This window comes from Idiotropiscis lumnitzeri, chromosome 3 (genome assembly GCF_059441095.1).
Source record: "Idiotropiscis lumnitzeri isolate Australia: NSW breed Sydney's pygmy pipehorse chromosome 3, RoL_Ilum_1.0, whole genome shotgun sequence".
Lineage (NCBI taxonomy): Eukaryota > Metazoa > Chordata > Actinopteri > Syngnathiformes > Syngnathidae > Idiotropiscis > Idiotropiscis lumnitzeri.
In genome coordinates, this window is record NC_142393.1 from 3,059,250 (window position 1) to 3,085,000 (window position 25,751).

A 25,751-nucleotide genomic window follows, 5' to 3' on the forward strand; every position below is an offset into this window, starting at 1 on the left:
CTCAAAATTACTTGATGTGTAGGTGCGCCTTGTAGCCTGGAAAATCCGCTATTCAGCATGCCTCAGACCCACTTCCCTCCACAGAATTCATGGCTTGACTCCAGAGTGAAAGATCCTCCTCCCCGTATGTTCTGCGTGCGCTCCAAAGCTCGCCATGTAGCGACCGGCGAACATGTTTGGCCGCATCCATAAATAATACACCCCATGTGGTTGGCGCAACTTGTGACCTACAAGTGAACAATGCAGAATGGACCAGTGTGTGATGTACAATGCCATGGTAAACAGCTCATGCTGAAGGTAATGCTTTCAGGGGTGGAGGGCATCTGATGGGCCAGCTTTTGTAAAGCCTTCCAAAGAAGCTGCTCCATCACTTCAATCAGCCCGTTGGCCAGTGCCGCTTGAGAAATAGCTTCCAGAGGCTTCAGAGAATGGGCGAATAAATCGCTAGAAGGGGCTGGGGGTGAGGGGGTCAATTGTGGGGGGGTGGGTGGGGGTGTCCCAGATAAAAGGGTTAGCTGAGTAAACATGTAGTAACGATAGAACAGTGTTGTTATTGTAAGAGCAAATAGCTGGCCTAAGCAAAGGAAGTTTAGGTCCTTGCGCTGCAACATTTTCCCACAGCGGCGGCGTCATTACCTGATTGCTGTCGGACCGATAGGGAAAAAAGTGAACGCAATCATGTTTCTTTGCTCAAACCGGGCTGATTATCGATAAAATTGACCTTTACTGAAAAGCGTGATTCACTGCCAACTCAAAAAGAAGTCTGGCTGAAGCCAGCCGCCGTTTGAGAGCTTTAACAAGAACCAGCCCCGTTGCCAAATTCCTCAGCAGCGCGCATCTGGAAACGTTAAAACTGGTGTAGCTGCTAAAAATAAGATGGCGCATGAGAAGATAACAAGGATTTAGTGCCACTAATTGTGTAAATATGGCACGTGTCGGGCTCGGGATTCATATCGGAATTCCAAGACTGCTTTCTTAGTAGTTCATGCTGCTGAATTAGTGCAAGCTTAAGACCAAAGATAAGATGGAATGTATGCGCCGTGCTTGTTGAGTCGGGAATGCGGCTCAGACGCCATCGCAAAAAGTGCCAAACAATAAATCGTAGGATTCAACGTGGAAAGCCCAACGAGGACATTTTTTATTTACAGTTGGACCCGGAGCTTGGGGGGAGGGATGGATTTACAACCGCCGTGCGTGCATGGCTGTCCCCATTCAAGTCGAAACCTTTTGGAGCGGGCCTGCCTGAGCATCCCCGGGGTTTTTTTTTTTTTTTTTTCATTTCTGGAGCCGGTTCCGGCTGACTTGGTACACCCGTGACTTCAACAGCCAATCACAAGGCTCGTTCGGCTCACATTCCCACCTAATGACAGTTTGGAGCCTTTTTTGGGGGGGGGAACTTGCACAGAGTCCATGTCAGTTGTGATTAACTGATTCAATCCATAAGACGTATATATACGTTTTGAAAGTTGTTGTCCTCGCCTCCCGAAGACGTATTTATACGTCTTTGTCTTTTGCGTAAGAGCTCCATTATTTTTATATCTTTAGAACACAATGTTATGTAGGCCTAAATCAGTCAAATTCCAGAAGAAAAAAAAAACTTTGCGATTGAGGTGTTTCCTCTCGGTTGGGATTCAATGAGTTAACTGGAATATTACAATCTAAACAGGCGAGGTACAGATTACGTCTTGACTCAAGTAGACACCTTTTGCGCTTGTTGCCTTCAGCGTAAGGCCAGCGAGAAGGCCTTACTGTCATCAACTCGTGATTTGATTGGCTATCGCAACTGTCAATCAACGATAAAAGCCCCCTTGTGACACTAAACAGACGCCCGCACGATTGCATCAGAAGGCCTCAGACGAATAGTGCGTGCTACTTGTATCATGAAATCTGCCTGGCAACACGAGCTAGCTGAGTTCCGATTGGATAAAAACTCTCCCCTAAAAATACAACACGAGGATATAATATGACATCAATGTGAAGAATATGATCATTTCTTGATTATGTTTGGCCAGCAGAGAAGGCCTTGAGGGCCTTGACCGCCCGCCACTGTTTCAACCGCACAAGGAAAGTAGTCGGTTTCCTCCTCACTCCAAAACTATGCTGCCGTGCTACGTCTGAGTTTTGCCATGTTTGTTTATCTCCGTTTGTGTATTTCCGGTGAGTTGGTGCCAGACGTATGGAGACTTGTATATATTCATGCATATGTGTGTGTGTGTGTGTGTGTGTTTACACACATTGTAATTTTTGCCACAGCAACAGAAAATAACCTGAAAAGAAAAATGTTACCCAAGGTTGTTATTCGTGTTTTTGCACATTTTCATAGCCATTGAAAATGTGAATATCGCCAATATTTGCGTTTCGACAATCATTTGCCGCGCCACCGCTCAATAAGGCGCGTATTGCCATCGAACGCAAACCAGAAGCTTGATGTCGCACTTGAAACGTGAAAAGGCAAACATCTGTTTCAAGTCTGCCCTTTTCCTCTTCTATCACTTTGGCCTTCATCTCATTCCCAAGTCATGATTGGAATGCTGAGATGGCGTCTCGTTTCGGGGGCAAGCAGCAGTCAGCAGTCGCTTGTCTTTGCTCTCCGACCAGAATTCTCTTTTGTAGCACCCCCGACTGAACTCCTCGCCCCTCCCAACTCCCTGTTTCCTTTTCTTTCATCAGTCCTCCTCCCCCATTCCAAAATCTCCCGCTCTGACTACACCTGGCAGAATATGAGCCCCAAGATGGCCATAAAACTTGGACTTGTAAAACTCCGGGCAATTCTGCACCCCTCTTTTCCTCATCCCCAGCGCATATTTTTGACATAAAAACATAAATACAGACCGTATATTTCAGTTTTAATCGGGGGTGAATTGGGCAATTACTTCAAGTCGTCGACGGAATAACACAGGTGTTGCTAATGACTGCGTGGCTTTGTTAACGCCATTAGCGGCACGGTCATGTTGGCGTCACGAGCTAATTTGAATATCCACCGGATTGAATCATAAACGCTTTGCAGGCTTTGTACACTTTGACTCCGGAGCTGCTTTTCCCAATTTCCCGTGTGCGCTTGGCCTCGTGAACAGTTTCGCGACTGTTTCCCGCTGGCATGAATAGATGGCTGTGTGCGACTCAAAGAGTCCGATAAAGACTCGGACACAAGGGCGGCTATTTTGAGCGCCGCTTGGAAAGATAATCCAGCAACCATTCTTGACGGTGGTGAGTTGTTGATGTTTGGGCCGGGCGAAGCAAAAGGTGCTGCGAGAGTTGAGCCCCAAATCCTTTGAAGAGGCCGAACAAGGTCGTTGTTGTCTCCCAGGTAATCCGTATTGGCTGACGCGATGGCATTTGGGCCGGGTCGGCAGGAAAAGAATGTCCGGTGAACTGGAAGCATTTGTTCAGTGTACGTCCGTAGCTGAATAAGGTCACTTTGTGAAGCCACTGAGTTGAACTTCCTCACAGCAATTAAAGCCGGGTAACTCTTAACGGATGGCAAGCAAAGCTGCAGAAAATATGGAATGTTAAATGAGGCTTCTTTTCCGGGCGATAAGCCGCTACTTTTTTTAAATAGATTTTGAACCATGCGGCTAATACAACGGTGCAGCTTTTCTGTGGATTTTTCTTTCACCACTAGGGGCGCTCTATAATTCAGAAAATATGCTAAATAAATCTCTATTTTTTTTCCTCTTGTTTCTGTTCTGTTCTAATTGGCAAAGTTGTTGTTTTTTTCTTTTAGATTTTGAACCATGCGGCTAATACAACGGTGCAGCTTTTCTGTGGAGTTTTCTTTCACCACTAGGGGCGCTCTATAATTCAGAAAATATGCTGAATAAATCTCGATTTTTTTTAAATTTTTTTTTTTTAATTTCTTTAATTTTTTATTATTTTTTTAACAACCTGTTTATGTACCTTCAGTGCTTTCACAGTAAAAAAAATCATTCTGTACATGCAGTAAACAACAATTTTTTTTCAACATAGAAAACTGGTTGGTTGCAGTACTTCACGCATTGATTGCACAGGTGCAAAAAAAAAAAAAATGTTTATATTTTGGCAGACGTTGTTGTGAATGTGAATGTTTGGTTTGTGATTGTGGCTCGCCGAGATGTTTTCTGTGCACGCAAAAAAACATTTTGCATTCTACTGGCGGGCCCATTGACTCAATGACGCTTTCTTCTTTGTTAAAGCTGCAATTTAGGGTTTGGCGTTACCATCCGAGAGTTCATGCTGGCGCACCGCCAGGCAGAAATATCTCAGCGAGCTGAGCCATGGAGAGGATAGGTCACAACCTCGTATTTTGACCCACACCTCTTGAGCAAATTTGTCTCCAGACTGCACTTTTCAGCACTTTGATTGATTTGAAATTTGGCAAGCAAAACTTACCAAAGCACATGCATCCAGAAGCATCCACTGAGCATTTTCTGTGTGTGTTCATGTGTATGGGAACAATGCTGCCAGTTGATGAATGCAGCAAAGTGTTGGAGAAATTGATCAAAATCACCTCGGGTGCAACCGGAGGGAGTTTTATCTCCAATAGTTGCTGTTCATGCGCCGAAAGTATTCAAATACAAGAAACAAAGTCTACAAAAGCTTTGAAATTAATTAGTCATAAAATGTGATCGGATCATTTAGATCAAGCGTGGGCAAACTACGGCCCGGGGGCCACATGCGGCCCGTTAAACGTTTTAATCCAGCCCGCCGAACTTGAAAAAAAATGATGAATAAACATTGTTAATGTTTTACTTTCTAAATATTCTGGTGTGTCAGATATTTTGTTGTCGTGCTTTTGTTCACTTTCATTTAAAATGAAATGTATTTTTTTTTCCTCCGGTGAGGTGAGGTGACCAAAACACTCCATCCATCCGCTTTGTCAAATTTTAGAACATGGTTGAGATGAAGTTTGATCAAGCCCTGATCTTCTTGGTGGGAATGGCGCCGTTTTCTCTCGCGCTGAAGTGAAGCCATGCAGAAGATAAAGCGCGTTGCTATGCAAACGTGAGCGGGGCTTTCAAAATCTTTGCTTTAAATATCCTCCGCATGACAACAAGCTCATGACATTCCTGGCATTCTTGCATGTTTCGCCGCCGAGTGTTCTGGTGCCTTGTCATTAGGAGCCGACTGCCTGATGACAACGCCGACTCGGGCAGCCTGACGAATTCCCCCCCTTTGTGCGGCGCTCGAAATCATTATGGGATTGTGTTGCTAATGGGAGGAAGTCGTTTGAGCCCAGGACGGTTCTTTTCGTCTGCTTGAGCTAACAAAACATCAAAAAGTGGTGGTGTTCATTTGTTTTGTTTTTTTAGAGATTTAATAGAAGACTGTCAAACGTGTTCCGATGCTGGAAAGCATCAATTGCCATGTTCAACTGGAAGTTGCGGTTACCTCACGTCAGACTTGGTCGTACCACTGGTTGATATACAGAACTGTATTTTTTATTTATTTTTTTGTCCACTTCACCGTGTAGCCGTATTCCCAGTTGACGCCAACTTCTGAGTTGTTCTGGAGTTACGAACTTGACCAGACGTCTTTATGATGGAAGAAAAAAGCCAAGGTTGCTACCGTTGGATGATCTCGTCCAAGCGTTTTCTACGCTGCTTGTGGTTGAACTGAGGTCCAATTCCTGCTGACTTTTGGAAAAAGGCGACGTACAACCTCAACTGGTTGCCAGCCAATCGCAGAGCTTGGAGATCCAAACAACCATTCACGCACATTTTTAAACTCACGACTCGCAGTTGAAGTGAATTCTGTGGCTTATTGTTCTCCTCTCCTCATGACAGGACGACATGGACTCCAACCAGTGCATTGGCGAGCTGCTCAAACAGCTTGAGGAGGAGCGCCGCAGCATTCGGAGGTAAGACCTTGTTCAGATTTCAGGGCGAGGGATATGAGCAGCTGCCGGCAATCCATTTCCAGTCCAACAATGTTTTTTGGTTTTGAGGCTGGGATGAGCTTTGCTCTCCAAAAGATGCATTTTTTTTTTTTGTGTGTGTCTGGCAACAATGGATCGAGGGGGGAGAGAGTTAAACTCCGGGCCAAGTGTGAGGTTTCTCATGGTTTCTCATTTTCCACGACAAAGGGGCTGCAACACTGATGGAGATCTCAACCTCATGACCTCTGTACTTCTCCGTCGTCCTTCCAAAGACGTCGGACAATTTTTTTTTTTAAACTTCACCCTTCAATGAAAGAACCTTCTCTCCATCTCAATGGCGCTATATTCCCCTGACTCCGAGTCATTTTCCCCCTGAGTAGGCAAAGAGGGGGGTCTCAGGATGGCGGAGGGGGTCTGGATGACCACCGGCCGGCCCCTTTACTAGGCAAGGCCGCCCCTAAATAAAGAAAAAGGGACGCGTAAAGGAATGACCCTTCTGTCCAAGTCGTCCGCGCCCTTATTTAGACAAGCGAGTCTTCGTCCGTGACCCGATGACCTCTTAGCATGACCGCATTGTCCTTCGCAGGGTCCCGAGGTGTGTTTTTAAGGAGGCCATGAACTTTGCGGAGGTCTTAGTTTGCACTGAAACTTGATCACATATTTTCGGGAGATCACTTGTGTCCTGACAAGTCCGACAATGGTTAAAACACGTGGCCAAATGGCCTGGTCATGTTTCACTTTGGTGAAAGGCTTGACGCACCTGATGAGAGAGAAGCTTGGCATCAATATGGAAGACGGACTTTGATTTTAATTTGAGTCAAAGTGTCTGCGTCGACTCTACAGGGCTTTTACAACATCGCACGCGAAGTGAAGAAAAACCCCAAAACCGAAGCCCTCCACTCGCCTCATTAGGCAGCACCTCGTGGGGTCGTCGACGTCTCCCTCTGGACCTCAATGGGGCCCATCAATCCGTCAGGCTCTTGCATTCCTCCGTCCTCTATTTCATGACCCGGTGACCCGGTGCATTCATTGTACCATATTCGAGGGCACTTTCACACTGCTGGACGACACACATTGGACAATTATGACTTCTTTTTAATGATTACGACTCGCTGAGCACGTGATTGCACATTCAAGCAAGCGTTTTTTTTAGATTTTGGTGGGAAAAAAATTCATTTGTTTGTTCGCCGTGTGTGCTTCCGAAATGGATGCACAGCTGGGCGGGGCCACTATTGCTTTGCTGATGACAGCCAAGATCGATAGCCGCTTTCTGCGTGAGACCACTTTGGTCCTGCGTTAAGGAAATCAAAATCTGGATGTCACTTTACTTTCAGGCAGCTGGCTTAAGTGAAGCGCTTTCTTTCCCAACAGCAATCCATGCCTTTGTTACATCTCGACTAGATTACTGTAATGCACTTGACTTTGGAGTCAGCCAGTCCTCGCTCAAGCACCTCCAACTGGTTCAAAATGCTGCCGCTCGCCTTTTAACTGGGCTGCAGGAGGTGCCGAGGACTGGGCGGAGCCTCAGGGAGCGATCGTGCCTTTTCTGTTGCCGGTCCTACCCCATGGAATTAGCGGCCGTTAAATTTTAGGCAAGCCCCGCCCCCTCCTGTCCATTTTTAAACCACATTTTTATTCCTTTGCTTTCGACTCAACATGACTGTCGCTGTTCTGCTATTATTCTGGAATTTATTGTAAATGAGTTTTAATTTGTGTTGTAATTACCTGCTAATTTATATGACGGCATAGCACAGCTCCACCTGTTGTTAAATGCGCTACATAAATAAAATGTTATTGTATTGCACTTGTGTACTAAATGTACGGACATTTGTGAAGAGATAAGACAAAGCTGCACTTTAGCGTGTAGGTAATGACTAAAATATTTTCTTGCCGTTTTCCGTCACGTTCTCAAGTTAAAAAAAAAAGAAGAAAAAAACACTTCAGAGAATGACTTTGGATGCCGCTCATTGGGGACGTCATTTGAAGCAAATGTCCTTGAAGAGCACGTATGTTGAACACAGCCGGCGGTCCAAGCTGGGAAACGGCTTTACTTGGCGGAACCTCGTTGATGTTAAGACAAGGCATATCGGGCTGGCGAGACGCCTGCGCGCTGGCGGCGCTCCGACCACGATGAAAGAGTCTAATCCGACGTCCAAGGATGTCGTGAGGCCTGTTCTGATGTGGAGGCGGGTACGCGGCTGCCTCTGAAGATCTGTCGTCTTGCTCGGGCCCAAAGCGGCGCATTCGACAACTTCAACGGGATGAATTGACCGGTTGAAGGAATCATTTGATGGTGCTCCCGCTCCAAAAATGTATTTGCGCAACCTCTCAAGTGAAAGACTTTTCTAATCCAGACATTTCGGGTCATTTTGTAGCGTAAAATCGCCTCAAATAACCTTCAAAGTTGGATAATAATTACGGCTGTCTCAAACGATTATTTTTCCTCTCGATCAGCCTATCGACTAATCTTACGATTAGTCTCCAAAAATATTTTTTAATCACATTTTTTTCTAATAATCCAGCAATTATTTTGCCTTTGACAATTATGAATTCACAAAAAGACCTGTGAGCGCTTATTTAAATACTGTGTTTATTACAAAAAAAATATATAACAAGGTCAAATACTGAAGACCAGTGCAAGTAAATCCAAACCGAAGTTTTTCCAGCGGGATTTAACACAATTTCACTTTTCATTTTGAGGATACTTTGTGTGAATTCAGGTGCTCTTCTTGGGTTCATTATTCTTTTTTTGAGAGGGTAAAAACTGCAACATCTGTCTGATCAAGGCAGATAAATCAGAGTACGTACTGAAATATTATCGCAATAATTTTGAAAATGCGCGCATCACGGACTATGCTAAGCAGGTTAGTGCGTCTTTTTTTTTTTTAAAGCAGCAGGAGCAAGACATCATCCGAAACACGACGTGCTTGTTGTGCAGCACATGGGGTCTGCACAGAGATGTTTTTTTTAATTTTTTTTATTGATTTATTTTTACACGATGTCGACGGTATGTTGTGCACGCCGACGTATATACTAGTCGGGACAGCCCTAATAATAATTGCCTTATTTTCCGGATGATAAACTGCGACTTTTTTCCAAGATTTTGAACCATGCAGCTAATACAACAGTGCGGCTTTTCTGTGGATTTTTCTATCACCACTAGGGGCGCTCTATAGTTCAGAAAATGCGCTAAATAAATCAAGATTTTTTTTTTCATTCATTTTTTTTTTAATTCATTTATTTATTTATTTATTTTTATTCTCTTGGGTCAAGTCTGTTTTAATTCGCCAAGTTGGCGCTTTTTATGTATCTGTTGATGTTCCTTTATGTGCATTCACAGTGCAAAATTGTTCTGTACATGCTGAGAACAACTTTTTTTTTCCAACATCGAAAACTGCGGCTTATAGCCTGGTGCAGTTTGTATATGTTTTTTTTTTTAGAGTTGCTGCGGCTTGTGTGCGGGTGCGCCTTATAGTTGAAAATACCGTATATCTGAAACTCCTTTGTCACATCATTCGAATACTGCTGCAATGTCTAAAAAAAAATTGTTGTTCCATATAGCTCGAGCTGTAAGATTGTTGCGTGTACCGCTGCTTAAAAATAATGCCGCCGATTTATGGCGCTTGTGAGAGGTTCATCGCGTTTAATGAAGCCGTTTACCATCGTTCCGTCAAGGTTGAGCAAATGAGAGTTGCATTCGTGGTCACGCCAGTCGACGCGTCTTCAGCTTGTGACACCGTCAAGGTTAAGCACAAAAGCTGAGCGGTTTTTTTCCCCACATGTGGATGTGCCATTGAATGTTTCTTCCAACATTCCCTTTGAGCTCTTCTCCACCAAGTCATGAAATTCAGTTTACCGGGAGAGTCTCTTTTGACGCTCACGATAGCGTGACGTTATTTGGACCAATTCCTGTGCTTCCGAGCGTTTCTTGTCAAAACATCCGCGGTGTAAAAATGACAACCCGTACCGGCGGTGTGTGTTTTTTTTTTTTTTTTATTATCATGTCGTGTTTGTGTGGTTTGGGCTGATAGGAGGTCGTTTCCATGATAGTTACCTACCGCTTGGAGGTCTTTTGAAAACATCCCTTTGTCCCAGAGGAAGCAGGAAGGCGGGAAAATGTGTAAAATCCAAAACAATCCGACATTGGCTTTCCGGATGGTTCACTTCAGTTTTTGACGTGCTTGGATATAAAAGATCACATCAAGACATTTGCGGATTTTGTCGTGATCGTCGTCACGCTGGAGTCATTCAAGATGATTACAGATGAACTCAATCCGAGTTAATTCTGCTCGTGGAATAACTTTGAGCATTTCCTGTGTTCAGAGAGGAAATGAGTGCGTGCCCGTGATGTCTGGACAGACTCGCAGCGCGCCGCCCACCCGTGCTTAATTACAAATGACTGAGGTGCAGGAACGTTTTTGTCCCGTTACGCACTCGTCTCGCCACGTCCAATTTCAAACGGAGACACTCATCATGACCGTCTTGCGATTTACATCTGTCTGGCCACTCGCAGATTTGTGTTGGGTAAACAAAAAAAGCTCTCTGTCTGCATTCTGGAATTTCCTTGACTCGTATTGCTGCAGGAAATTATGAAAAAAAAAAAAGGCTTAAATATGCAGAGTGCAAAGCACACGTGCCTACCGTTGATGTTTAAAAGGCATCGAGAAATTATTAAACATTGCGGAGCGTCTTCTCGGCAACGTAACTAGTTACCTCCTGTGTGTTAAATGCCTTTCTTGGAACGCGCACCTCAGCAGCGGAAGGGACCAGTCGAGTAATAAACTCCAGTGACGCATGCTGGCGTCCCCCGTCTGTCTCTGGTTACTCATCTGTGATCAAAACACGGTGGATTCATGGCGCAGTGGGAAAGTGCGCCTGATGGCTCCGGCGAGTCCACTTTTGGCCATGCAGCACGAAAAAAGGCTAAAACGTATAAATACGTCTTTGGGAGGCGGGGACTACATTTTTGAAAATGTACATGTATGTCTTATGAATTGAATGAGATAATGAACTCTCCGAGGGTCTCCAACCACCGGGCCGAGGATCATTTAGGGCAACAGCAGACAGAGAAGATCACATTTTTATTTTGGTGTAATTTAATTTCATTACATAGAGCATATTGGTTAACTTTTTCATTCTTTGTGGAACTTCTCTGGGCTTTATTCAGTAAGCCCAAATGATAACCATGCAGTTAAAAAAAATATCGATAAGAGAATGTTTAAGCTTGGTAATTTTCAACGAAAAGTTTATGTAGAAAATATGATGAGTTTTCGACAAAGAAAGAGATTTTGCTCGCGCTGAATTAGCGACCTGCTTCATCAATTTCAGATGGAACCGTCATGGGCTCCCACCGGTTCTGCATCATGGTGAGGTGTATGATGGAAAATAACACATCAGTGTCGGCTTTTGCAGGAGGAATAGAAAATGTTGCCGCAATATAAACCCATTTTGCTTGAGATCGCGGAGTCACGTGACCATTAAAATAAAATTTAAACAAATAAAATAAAATTAATAATAATACTAATAAATAAATAAAATAAAATTAAAAAATTATAATAAATAAATAAAATAAAAAACTAAAAAATACATAAAATAAAATTAAAATAAAATAAAAGGGCCCTGGTACAGTGCTGTGTGCGGACATTGCTTGTGCAAGGCAAAGCAATATCCGCATGCAATCTATATATTTTTTTTTAACCAGAAGACCCGATTTTTAAAACGACACGCTTCCCAATTTAAACAAGGTCGTGCTCCGCTGCACTCGCATTCCAACAGCCCGTCCCTCTGACTCGTATCGATCTGCCGGCCCTCCAGCGACTGCCTCATCATCGTCCCGTCTCCTTCCCTTCGCCCACAGGCTCCCTGTGGAATGCGAACGTCGCTTTGGTGCGTCCATGTGTACATGTGACACCACTGGAGCCAGGCTGGCTGCTTGGGAAGCCAAGCGTTTCCAAACGCAGACATTTTTCCCCTCACACCTCGAACAGTACTGTTAGCGATTCCGCAATGACCACAGCGGAACCATTTTGCTCTCGCTGATACAGGACAAGTTACAGGAGAGACGCTCATGTTTAAGTAGTTTGTTGTAAGTCCAAAAAGAATCGCATTTCCTGAATGGAGGAGCTGAGGGCATGTGGGTGCATGTCAGTGTGCAGCGAAAGGCAAGTCGATGGCCGCTTGCTGCTGATCTAATTAGCATGGAACACTGCTTTCGATATTTCTTGATTACGCACACACGTACGTGTTGATGCTGACTCGGTCGACCGTTTGTCTTCCCCCCCCCCCCCCCCCCCCCCCCCAAATGGAACAATGGCCTCTAATTGGCAGCCACCTGCTCTGACAATCCAATCGCTCCGGCTCCATATTCAGATTTTTGCCTACGAGGCAGCTGTGCTTATGTTAAACACGATTATCTCGCCGCATAACTCTCATCATCACCCGCCATCATGAATCTTTCTGATTTTTATGATGATGAACGAGACTCCCCAACAATGCCGAGCATCTTTCTTAATTCTTCATCCACATTCCCTCCCCCTGACACGCCCCCCCGACCCCCCCCATCTTCGTCCTGCAGGCTAATTTCCTCACATGGTTGGTGTCATTGTTCTTTCGGCACATTAGTGACAGTGAATGTGGGGCCAAGTGGCCGCGATGGCCTCGACTCCGAGTCAGACCGGTCCCTTTCTTCTCCCTCTTTAACTGTCCGCTTCTATCAACGGGACCCTTTTAATTCCCCCTTTCTCCCCTCCCGTGCCCGCCTCCCTTCATACTGGTCCCATTGGGAAGCAGACAAAAGAGACTCCTCTTTTTCCTCATCCTCCCCCCCCCCCCCCCCTGTCCCTGCATCCCATCTCTCTCGGTTCTTGCTCGCAGGGCCGGTCGTGGCTGCACTTTGTCACAGCCATTCAGTTGAGACTGATTATGATTGCAGCAGATGGGCGAGAGCTCAGATGGAGCAGACCTTCTTTTCCCACTCTGCCTTTCACCTTCCCCGCTGCTTCACTCCGTCAGCTTTGCTTTACTTCACGCAGTGTTTCTCTTAAAATGCCCATCATTCAGTTTATAGTCCGGTTTTTGTATGAATGGGTAATTCACATGTTGCCTTGATGTGCTGCTTGTGTAAACGTTGAAGGGAACAAGGTTCCTGGCGGTGCTGTGGAGCATTTCTTCAAACGTCACATACGGGAGGCATCTTGCTTTTAATAAAAATAAATTAATGTAAAAAAAAATCCGCCTCCTCCTCCTCCTCCATGCAAACCCCCACTTTACTCTCCCACTACCTTCAGAGATGCAGCAGTGAACACATGTTCAGTGTCCAGCTCGGAGGAGAGACGAGGTCTGGAGAGACAGAAGCCGTGATGCACTCTGGAGGCCAGATAAAGCCCGGGGGCGGGACGGGCAGGGGGGGAGGCTCACAGTGCTGCGTGTTGATGTGAACGAGACCACAGCTGAGAGGCACAACGCGCTTAGCGAGAGCAGAGGAAAGCAGAGTCGCGACTCGGGAGGAGGGTTGGCGCGTGTTGGCGAGAGGAAGACCGAGTACGGCGAGGGGGTCACGGAGACAGGGAGGAGGGAGGGGCGGGGATTACGGTTCAGTCCGGTCCGGAGGCGAGGGAGCTGTGGCGGGTTGTGGATGTCAACTTGCTGCCGAGAAGGAGGCAAACGTGCTGGTGGATTACCATGAGTGTCCCCTGAATGCACCAGAATGTTGCGTCGCCACCAGGGTAAGACTTCGTTTCCACCTTTTCATGATTGCGCTCCACACTTCGCTCAAGGAATATTTGCAGCGTGTCTTGTATCAATAAATAAGTCATAATCTTAACCCCTCTGATATTCTCGTGCAAGTCCTGGATAGTGAGTTGGACAAATCAGTTCGGAAGGTGACGGGGAGAGCGGACCGGTAGAATTGCGTCTTGCGTTGCTCGTGGCAACCGAATCTGGCATTAAGCCTGTTGACTGGGACTGATAGCAAAAGCAAATGGATCACTGTCACATAGACGACAACGTTGCAGGGGGATTTCGACACATAGGAATGCTGGTCGCCTCCGCCTTTGTGCCTCTCTCACTCACTCGAGCAGATGAAGATTTTCTTGGCGATCGAAACGTGAATGTCGATTTTGACAATGTGGTATTTCTGTGTACCGCGCTTTCCCTTCGGATTTTTGGGGGGTTATTTCAAATGTATGCAAAGTCGGTGAGAGGGTCGGTCGTATTTAAAGAAGACGGACACGTGCGTGTGGCTGTACTCGAAATGGATGTCTTGGCTTATTTTGTTATCTCTAAAAACAGAACCATCCCAGATGATGGGAGAGTCAGGGAACTATCACTCTTGTTGGTTTTGACAAAATGCCAGAAAAGAAAAAAAAAAAGAAAGTGTTTTCCTGCCATGGGAATCAGTGGCGTCCAACTTTGACAGCAAAACCGAGATTCTTCCATGAGGTCATCGCTTGAATGCCACCCATCAAGAGGAGACGGGAAGAGAACGTCGTAACATCTTTGTTTGCACGCAAGGCCGTTTTCCATTTGCGGCTTTCAAATTGGGAGATGGGCAATATGTCAACTTGTGACCGAGCCAGATGTGTTGCAGCACCGGGCAGTTTGAGTCGGCCCTCTGTGTGAAACGTACCTTGGGGATTACTGGATAAGCGGATTGGCAAGTGGAGCGATTTGATTTGGTTGAATTAAAAGTGTAATTCTCCCCATTGTGGCCATGCTAGCAATGTTTCTCCCTGACATTTTGATTTTCACTCACGCTGTTCCTTTGCACAGCTACAAAGTCACTTGGTTAGAAACAGTCCAGTGAGTAGGATGAGAGCACGAGCGGCGGTTCTGTTTGGATGAGAAATACCCAGAATTCCTCGCTGGGTGAGTGGACACCTCGCCGTGAACATCCCTCGGACTGCTTTTGCGTTTCCTTTTGGTCCCGTTGACATTCAGTCCTCGACTTTCAATTTTACAACCGCCCCCCCCAACCTCCCTTGCATGCCCCCCCCCCCCCCCCCCCACTTTCCTGGCTGCATGTAGCGCTCTGTATTCATTGACCCCCAGCTAGCGTGTTGGGCTCAGGTCAAAGTGAATTATTGAGGAATGTTCCCCCTGTTTAATGGCCAGTCGAGTGGGCCTCAGCATGGACGGGTCCACCCCCTCCCCTTCTTTGATAGCCAAGGCTTTGGAAGTGGGGGTGTCTGTCCTCCTTCCAGACAACTTTCCCACATGATTCCCACCGCCAGCACCGAAGGTTAATCACAATCAGGATTAGTTTGTGGTTCTTGCTCGCTCGGCCAGAGAGGTGCATTACATTTTCACGGGTCACACGCAGGCACATACAAAATATGGACGATAAAAGGCCTTTTTTTTTTTTTTTGCTTGCGTAGATCGATGCTTTTTTTTGGTGTTCTCTCGGTTCGATGTGAGTGCAACGAGGCGCGCATGTCAACAGACTACTTTGCAAAACAAACCATTACTGTTGGGAAATCTCATGACGATGCCTTCGAGCGCTTGAGCTCCTCAACTGGGTGTTTTTTAAGTCACATGGTCCTCCCGCATTCCTGCCTAGAGCGAGACGATACGCTGCCATCTTTGTTGACAGTGCGAAGGCGCTGACACACGATCGCAATCACGTGTATCTTGGAAGGTTTTGGAACGAAGCCAGCAAAGATCCCAGCGAATGGGCAGGGAACGTCAACAGACTTCAGCCCCGGACTCGCTGGGTTGTATAAATCAGCAGGTAATAGTGGTAGAAACACGCAGGCAAGAATCCAGCTGCTGGAGGTGTCGGCACAGCTGGAGAAGCTCACATTGCTTTTTTTTTTTTTTCTTTTCCCTGAAACACCTTCTTGACTCTGTTTAAACCTTTTTTTTTTTTTTTGCTTTTGGCTCTTTGCTGAGAGTGACTTATTGCAAGTAAAAGCCCTCGGATGACTTCACCGCCGGCATGCCAGAAGGCCAACGTGAGGCTGTTGCGCCAATTTACCCTCCTGAGAGCGTTTAGATAGCAGCCCCTTAGCTCCAGTGCTCCCGTTTACGCATGTCCCGGCTCTACGCGAAGCCATTTGTCCACCACTGTAATGGGCTTCTGTTTGATAGACGCTCAGAAGACCATGTGTTGACACCCAACGTAAAACATCCTATAGCCGCTGCTTAGGTCTCCATGAATCAGCGGAACATTCCAGTGAATTGGGGAGTCTGCTGCGCAGTTGTGTCAAGCCGGGACAGCCAGTCATGTCCAACAATACATGGAAGGTGTGAATTACCGTGCACGCGGTGAGCGTTTTAGTGAGCTTGTGCTGTAAATCAGGTGTGGGCAAACTACGGTTCGGGGGTCACATGCAGCCCGTTAAACCTTTTAATCAGGTCCGCCGAACATATATATATATATATATATATATATATATTTTTTTTATTTATTTATTTATTTTAAATTAAATGTATTTTTTTCTCCGATGAGGTGAGGTGACGGAAACACTCCATCCACTTGCTCCTGGTCCGGCCCCTCTGTCAAATTTTAGAACTCATTGTGGCCCGCCGATCTAAAGGTTTGCCCACCCTTGCTGTGAATGTTCCCTTGCACAAAAGCTCGGCTTTGCCCAAATGCAAAGTGCAAATCAGCCTAAAAAATTGGCATGTTGACAAAAGTTTATGACAGTTTTTGGAGGAGACAGTAACACTGAGAGGTCTTTGCTTGTTCTTCTTCCAACTTCCTGTCAAGTGTTGAGTCAGGCAAGCCAGTAAATAACACGTTTTCACCATGCGTCCCCCGTGGCTATATTTATCACGGGGCAAACTCACGCAATGTATTTTCAAGATATCCTCTTTTTGAATTTTGTCCCATGCTTCTTTTTTTTTTCTGCCTTTTTAAAAGTTGACTTTTTATTCGTGCCTCAGCCCGGCCAACAGTAGCCCGGCCGGGCTTGCTAAAATGGAAAAGCCCAGAAGCCAATGTGTGACACAAGTCAGATTAGGATCGTCTAAAAAATAGATGAAACACGCACAAGATAATTACTGGAGCTCAAGGCCAAGGAATGTTTGTGTGTCACGACGAGGTGAGTCTGGAAGGTATCTTGATGTCTTGGGAAAACTTTAATCATTTTTCCATCTCATCGTTGCTCACTTTCACTTCCTTGTTTTGTTTGACGTTTAAAAACTCCATCTTCAGACTGTGCGAGGCCATCCGAACTCTCACCTTGGTTCGGGTGTGTCAGGCCGTTGGGCATCCACTTATCCACAGCATTTCATTCCATCAGATCAGGAATGCGTCCATGACATGGGAAGGGTGGAGGTCGGGCCCTGCGTCGGTTTAAGAAAACATTTTGGGGTGGGGTGGGGGGGGGTCGGCGGTGATGGAGACTCAAGCCACGCTCGATGAGCGCATTCCTTGTAGCTCAGGAGAATTCTTGGAGAAATACCTGGCCGTGGTTTGTGCTGCTCGATATGTCGCGAGAGGTTGTTATTTCGGTTTGATCCAATCTGGGCGTGGATGGCGACATTCCCCTTGTTGGCCTTCTAAACAAGCACGGCAAATTGTTTGATGCGGAAGATAATTTGCAAGAGTTGGATAAGAACATTCTTGAAATGAACATTTTGACTGCTCCATCCGTTACAGCCAATGAGTGTGATTTAGTTTCATGTAGTATGAGACGTCATTTCTTGTCTTTTGAAAGAGTTTACTACTTTTTGACTATTTGGAGCTCTAATAATCAAAGAGGAGTCAGACAGAACGAGACTGGCTGCAGCCCATGATTTGTCAAACCTTCTTACTTCTTCTGCCTAAAAATGAAAACATCGCTGGTGTCGTGCCGAACCTCCAAGATCATCACTTTTCAGGAGACCCCCCCCTCCCCAAAAAAACCCAAAATTGAGACGTTTGTTCAACCAACACCAATACAGCATTAAAGAGAGCAGCATTTTAAATTGGTCAATAAGTTTGTAAAACACTTAACACCCACACATTTGGACCGAGCAATTACAACGATGTAATAATAAACAAGGGGACCAAGAACAGAACCCTGTGGAACACCCGAAGTGACTAGAAGTAAGCGGCATTTGAAAGTTTTGAGCTGGATGACCTGAGTGAGGTGCGTATTTATCAGTGGTGAATTTTAGGTCCGCAATGGCATGAATCTTAAATTGAGTGGTGGTCTAATACCCGTGTGTCCGTTAAGCAGTGAATATCGTCAACATTAATGCCAACAGACACTTTCCGTACCGACAAAGATTCTTTCACTCTTGAGCAGTGAATCACATGTCTCCTAGTGAGGGGGCGGCAAGACGAGATTTAAAGTCATCATGTTGAGATTTAGTTGTCATGATGAGATACTTTGGCCACCGGGTTCGGTATAAAGTTGAATAACAAAATTGCAATTCAATTTTCCCACTCCTTAATCACTGTGGCATGAAAACTCATGACTTGATGTTTGGGTGTATCCTTCCTGGCATTACATCTGAGCTACGAGACCGGTTGACTTCACACTGCCATGGATGTCCTACTTCGGAATTTTCTTTAAATGGCGTCATGATGACTTTTTGAATAAATAGCGATATTGCGATATTGGCCTATGCCAAGTTCATGTCGGAAAGACATGCAATAATTTTCTTATGGAATTGTATGCTTTGAACTGAATTTGACCACTCCAATGCCAATTTAAAATGCGCGTCGCCATTCGATAGTTGGACATTATCTACAATACAATACAACTTCATTAATATAGTGCATTTCACAACAGCTGGAGCTGTAAACAAAGCGTTTTCCAAATGGTGTAATAAATAAATTAATTAATAAATAAAATAAATAAAAGTGAGCATGAAATTAGAACAAAAACTGTTGGTGGACAATGCTTGTTAACTCTTTTACTACCAGCCGAGTAAAAAGAAAAAAGAAAATCGAGGCATGTCACAATTAATTATCCACATTATACACATTGAGCTTGCATATTTTGCAGTATGAAAAAAAAATTGGGATAAAACATGCAATTTCTTTATGTACATGTTATATATCGCAATAATATCAACATCGCTCTATGAAACAGCCATATCGCATATCGCATGTTTTTTCAGTATCATACAATTTCTGATATCATCACGATAACTTTAAACTCATCACGATAACTGAATCTCTTCTTGTCCTTTTTTCCACCCTCTCTCTTTCTGACTCGATTACGATGTTTAGATATATGGCAGAAATATGACATTGTCTGTGCTGTGGTGAGCTAAAGCGAACTCTACCACTCTGTCGAAAACAAAATGTTTGAAGTTATCGCTGCTTTTATGTACAGAGGCATTAGTGTCAAAAAAGCATTGATTTTTATCATGGTCGGAAAAGCGTAAACAAATCTGAGCACCCTTGTTGCTGACTCCGCGCGGCACGACATGAGCTCGACGGCGTCATCTAATTTGCCATCGGGTTCGCCCCAGATGTGACAAAATGCGCTACTGTGCAAACTAAATACATTCCCGACGAGCATGAGGCCACTCTTTGTGTGCAGCAGCTCATCACATTTCACCACGTCAATAATTGATGCTCTGCTACTGTGAGGTGAGGCTTTATCAGGCCCCTCCCGCGTGCAACCCCCGACACGTGGCTCCTGTTCGTTTCCCCCGCCGCCGTCCGGCGCGCTCGACGTCCGCATCGGGAAACGGGAGGTCTCCAGCTGCGGCTGAGGCTCCTTCCAAGATGAGAAGTGTCACTATGCTATCAAGCCGCCTCATTCACCAGGACCAGTTGAGCGCTCACAGATGTTTGAGCCCTGCCCCTCCGAGCTTTGAAACAGATGAGTGAGCTCGTTCCGCTCCTTGCTCCTGGAAACTGTTAAAACATGATTGAATCGTGTGCCGAGATCGTCTTACAAGCATGTCATCCAAACTCTAATGGATAAAGGAAGAAGCAAATTATCAGAAAATGTGAAGCAAATTGATTTCTCGACTGCAAAGGGGCTGCCTCGGTTAGGCTGGCTGGCTCACGCGAGGGGATTTTGGATGGGATGTGACAGTTACATAAACAGTCGATGGGCGATTAAGGATGGGAAGGACCGGTTGCTGAAGCGCAGCCAGTATGGAGGCGGCACGTCTATGTGGGCCACGGGATTGCGTGCACGACAGAGCTCTTAACCCAGCAGGAGCGCAGACACTAATACATAAATGCATGGCCGCGCCGGGCCAACATGCAAACATTTGCGCAGGCTCTGTGTTCCCTTGCGGCTCAGACTGACATGTTTAGGTCACTGGCGAACTTTGTGACCATGTCGGGAAAACTCTTGGACATTTCGAACTATATTGCAATAAAATGCAACGCCATTTTTTTGTGTAAAATGCTCCAAACGTCATGAGATGTTTAATCTGGCAGCCGCTTTGCGCACAGAGGAGATTAACGCAGCGCACGTGTGGGTTTCTCTTCCATTAAGAGCAAACCGTGACCACTCGCAAAACCTCCCACAAAGAACCTTCAAGTCTCACCTGACTATTTTTTTTGTTTATATGTTCAATCGATCAAGTCCAATATTGCCGGCATTCTTGCTGGGATTGGCTGCATGCAATTGGAGTTAAAAATCCTAATGAGAAAGGTGATGAAGTCGCCAAAATGCATTGAAAGATAGGGGGCGCTGATCTTAATTTGGTCGTGAAGTCTTTGTGGAATTATCACACAAACTACCGTATTTTCCGGATGATAAGCCGCTACTTTTTTTCCTCGGTTTTGAACCGTGCGGTTAATACAACGGTGCGGCTTTTGTGTTGATTTTTCTTTCACCACTAGGGGCGCTCTATAGTTCGGAAAATACGCTAAATAAATCTTGATTTTTTTTTTTCTTCTGTCTTTGGTCTATTCTAATTTAATAAGCAAATGTGCATTCACAGTACATGCAGTAAACAGCATTTTTTTTTTCAACATAGAAAACTGCGGTTTATAGCATGTATCTTTTTTTTTTTTTCTTTTTATTATTATTTTATTTAAAAAAAAATTTTCGTCAAAAAAGAGTCCGGAAATTATGGTCACTAAAGGTGAGATACTTGATAAAAAAAATAGCGGGTGAAATATTCGGTTCTGGGGCATCAGGGGAACACTTTGTTTGGATTAAAAAAAGAAAAACTTAAACTTTTATTAACTATATATGCAACGATTTTTCTAAACTAAACTTTCTAAAAAGATGTCAAGCAAACTATTCGACTTAAAACGTTAGCGATATTTGTGCTGGCCTCAGATCCCACATCAGCGCTTGCCCGTCACGTATGGAAGGAAACATTTTAAAATTTCAATTGGTGCCTTTCCCAAGGTGGACCGTGCCGGTAGAACAGGCCGACATGAGGAAAGTCTGAAACGTAAAACAAAATGGACTCATGCCAGAAGCGGCTTGTTGTAACAAAACAAACGCTGCAAAACCGTTGAAATGTCAGGGTGGTGGCGGAACAAGCGAAAAGTACCAGAAAAGCAACTGGTCACACTACTTTTTCATGAGTGTGCGTGCGCCAACTTCATGATGTCAGTCGCACGATGAATGGAACACAGATGAAATAAAATACAGCATACTTGAACACAGCAAATCCAATCAAACATATGAAAATGTTTTGATTAATAGTGAATGCAGCCCAGTACAGTTCAGTTGTCTTTAACTTTGAATTACAACACATTTGCAATTATTTAATGCATTTTAATAGAATCATAATTTTTTTAAATTATTTTTTTTTTTTTACAATAACTTAGCTAGAATATTCACAATTTTTGCCTTCTATGTTCCTTGAGTTTAATATAGGTCATTATTGTCTCACTTGGAAAGCAAAATCTTTTTTTTTTTTTCCAGGTGCTACTTGCAGAGCCACTTCCCCAAAATATAAGACGCACACAATTGACTTTGACTCTTGCTGGGTTAGTCAGCGCTTGTTTCACAATGCCGCCTTTGCTCAAATTGATCCGCTGCCATTAAAGGGAGCACCATTGTTTCAGTCCAGACGGGCCATTCATCCGTCAGCCGCACGCCCCCCCGGCTGATTTTTAATTACCAGGTGTGTCTGCCTGAACAGGTGAGCAGGCGGCTTCAAAAACTCTGATGTCATGTTAAGATTAGCAAGGTGTGAGATTTTTGTTTCGAGGGTGGAGGCGGCTCAAGTGGTTTAACAATGTCCAATGTAAATGTATTCACTTGAGGAAGGATTTTTGTTCCCATGTGAGGGAACAAGAAAAAAAAAAAAAATATTTTTTTAAATCTGGGTCAGCCACGCTGATTGACAGCAACATGACTAAGCTGTTTGAGAACCTGAATGCAGCTTAGCTTTCACGGAGAGGCCATAAAACATAACGCTTTATTGCCCGTGCGCTTGTTCCACGATTTGATTCCATTAACCATTTGGAATGGCCTCACGTGGGGGGACGGCTTGAACCGCACACACTCCGTTTCTTTGTTTAGGCTTGCTTGCTCACGTGGCGGAGGTTTAAAAGAGGAAGGGGGAGATTGGCAATGGCCATGCCCTGCTCTGTATTTCCTCCATTTTCTTCTTGACAGATTTGACCGGTTGTTGATTTGCATAAATGCGCCAAATTCTTCTCACGGTGTGCTTTTAGCTGCAAGGATTTTGTCCACGATGATCCACGTTGCTCTAAATCAGGGGTGGGCAAACTTTTTAATTGGCGGGCCACAATGGGTTTCAAAATTTGACAGAGTGGCCGGACCAGGAGTAGATGGATGGAGTGTTTTGGTCACCTCACCTCATCGGAGAAAATAAATGCATTTAATTTTAAATGAAAGTGAAGCAAATGTCTTTGGAAAAACATAGTATTTAGACAATTCCATTGAATTTTTTTCAAGTTCAGCGGTCCGGATGAATACGTTTAACGGGTCACATGTGGCCCCCGGGCCGTAGTTTGCCCACGCCTGGTCTAAATAATAGAAATCATCTAACTTCTGACTAATTCATGAGGAAATTTTGAATTTTTTGGGGTGGGGGTTTGGTGGTTAATTGTATCAAACTGTTCATTCTCCCCATTTTCTCTCTTTTTTATTTTTGTACAGGGAAAAACTGGCCGTGTCTCGCCTGCAGAGGGAAGTTGCGCGGAGCAAGAGTGAGGGAACAATGGTAAAGTACCCCGCGGTGGCTTTCACACACACACACACCCACACACGCGCACACACACGCACACATGAGTCAGTCACATGGTGCCAGCTCATCAACTGGTTTCGCAGGGGGCAATTATTGAAATGAAATGATCTAAAAAAAGACTGGCGACAGACGTCCTAATGCGAGGCGGGGCTTCCCTGCGCTCGGGGACGTCACAAGAAGATGAAAACCTCAAACCGCGTGATTCACATGAGTTCATCTAATAGTCCTGACCGCAGCCTGCTTCGGATTTGCCGTGACACGAAAGCAAAATACATTTTTTCCCCCTTCTTCGTTTCGGGGGCTAGCAGGTCAACACATCGGCTACTGTTTCTCAAAGGCGCGTTCGCGTACTTCTGCTGCCGTCGCGGTTCAAGTCGACCTGTGAACTCACGCACATAAATTCTGTTGGAAAAGAAGATGGCCACAGACGCCAGCGGAGTCACATCGAGTTATCTTCCCACACTTCCGCCCCTCTCTCACCTCCAGTTGACCCCTCCACAATGTCACGCCGCTCATGTGTGTGCGCGTCCGACGTCAATACGGCGGCGTCGCCGTGAATGTCATGAGCAAAGTTCATGCTGGGTCTTTCCAAAGTATGTATGTAAAATGGTTACTTGTCCTTCTCAATTTATAGCCCTGTCACGGCCACTCATTCCTCACTGCGTACGTGCGCTCGCTTTTATATGTGCACACGCTGCAATTCTCTGTGCATCGCCTCCTCCTGTAACACGAACCTAACCTCATCGACCTCCTCCAAGGAAAACCATTCATTGGCTACGGACGAGCAGCTCACACTCTAACGGGCACACAACATGCTAATTATGTCTTTGGAGAAGTGTGTGCATTGCAGGCGTGTACATGGTGGCGAGGGGGGAGGCGGGAGGGAGGAGGGGGGGGGTGAGTTATCTGTCTGAGACAGGAGCTGGGTGGGGGGGTATCACTAAGCTCCATTTGAAATTGGGATTATCCCAGTTGGACTCCCCTCACACTCTTTCTGTCTCGTTCTGGCATTCCTGGGAGGCATCGCAGCTTCTCACTAGAAAGTAAAAAAAAAAAAAAAAACTGCATGGAGGAGATAACTGTCGAAATGCTGCCAGTTGGTGAAAAGTGCAAACCAGCGATGACTTGTGTAGATGCCAGTGGTGGGTGCCCGAGGCCTTCTCTGCTGGCCTAACATAATCAAGAAATCATGATCATATTCTTCACGTTAATGTCATATTATATTCTAGTATTTAATTTTTAGGTTAGAGTTTTTATCCAATTAGAATTCAGCTTGCTCGTGTTGCCGGGCAGATTTCATGATACAAGTAGCACGCACTATTCGTCCGGGGCCTTCAGATACAATCGTGCGGGCGTCTGTTCTGTGTCTCAAGGGGGCTTTTGATAGACAGTTGTGATAGCCAATCGGATCACGAGTTGTTTTCGGTGGCCTTACGTTCAAGGTGATGAACGCGTCCTTGTGATTGGATACTCACTTGTGACCAGGCAGCGCTATGCAGAATCGACACACCCGAAAGACGTAACTGGCGACCGTTGGAAAATCTGAAATATATTGTTGATTTTATTCATTTATTTATTTATTTATTTTTCACCACAATGGCCAAAGGAGGTAAACGTGTGGATTTAATTGCAAACTTCCAAACTGGCCCAAACGCCCGCCAGACGTCTTCCTTTGCTTTATGTAGACGAGATGGAGCTGCATGTCTGTGCGGGGGCGCTGCACTTTTTGCGCCACATGACACTGTTAGCCACAGGTCTCCCATGCACGGGAACAACCAAAGCGCCATTAACAGAGTTTGCAGTGCGTTTTTAATTGGAGCTCCTGTTGAGAAACACGAGAACCACCGATTGCTTATGCATCTTTCGGGAGAATTACTTGAAACCAAATTTCTGGTGCCAACACGCAAACTTTATTGTCACGCCAGAGAGATTTGTTAATGGTTCAGCTGCAACTTGGTCACAGTGTGAACATGCAAATTTCAAATTGCGACAAGAAAAACAGGACAGTTTTATTTTGCTTCTGCGGCTTCTCCCTCCAAAAGGCTCATCTGTTCCGAGTGGAATTGCTCATTAACAGGCTCATCGCCTCTTTCTTCTGGAATTCTTCCCAGAGGCGTGGTGCTGGGCAGCGCCACGCTCGTTTAAAGCCGCAATTTCAGTCCGTGTGGGGAGGGGGGGCAGGATGCGGGGTTTCCTGTCAGGCTCAAAACACATCCACGTCCACACGCAGACTCATAAAGAGAGCGTTACATGCACTGGCTAGGGGGCGGGGCTCCCTATTAAAAAAAAAAAAAGGCATTTGGACTGTTGGCTAAGATTCTGGCCACTGGAAGCGGCTGTATAAACAACATGTGAAAATAAACCATCTCGACTTTATTTTTCTTTGAGGTCTGTGGACGCTCACTGATACGTTAGCCAAAAAGACAGACAGAGGCGCTGCTGTCAAGGTTTGGGCTTGATGCGGGAGCTCGCGCTTGGCTAAATGTGTACAATAAAAGATGTTAAGAGGAGTGTGAAACACATTTTAGCTGTTACAGTTTTGACAATGTAACGTAAATGGGCAAGATTCTTAATTTTTAACACCTCGAGCTAACATGAAAGTCATGTACACAGCCCAAGTCAATCGCTCAATCGAAAAAATCGTAAAAAGCTTGAAAAGGTTTTTGATACTCTTTGTTTTCCTTTCGCTATCGCCCTACACTGGGATAATGACGCTTTGTTTTCGACACAAAGCGCCAGTGAGTTTTGGTCTGCTAATTGCGAGCTGCTTCCTGGACATGTCGAATAAAAAGACGGACGAGTTCATCACATCCGA

General features: G+C 45.2%; 1 protein-coding gene across 1 annotated transcript in view; it reads left to right on the plus strand.

Annotated features, from left to right (window-relative positions):
- The window catches only part of LOC148339426 (nck-associated protein 5-like), an 89,493-nt gene that overhangs the window by 17,168 nt on the left and 46,574 nt on the right, over nt 1-25,751 (plus strand). Inside the window, 2 exon segments of the mRNA XM_088290554.1 lie at nt 5,763-5,836; nt 22,849-22,912. Coding sequence (XP_088146680.1) covers nt 5,763-5,836; nt 22,849-22,912 — 138 coding nt within the window.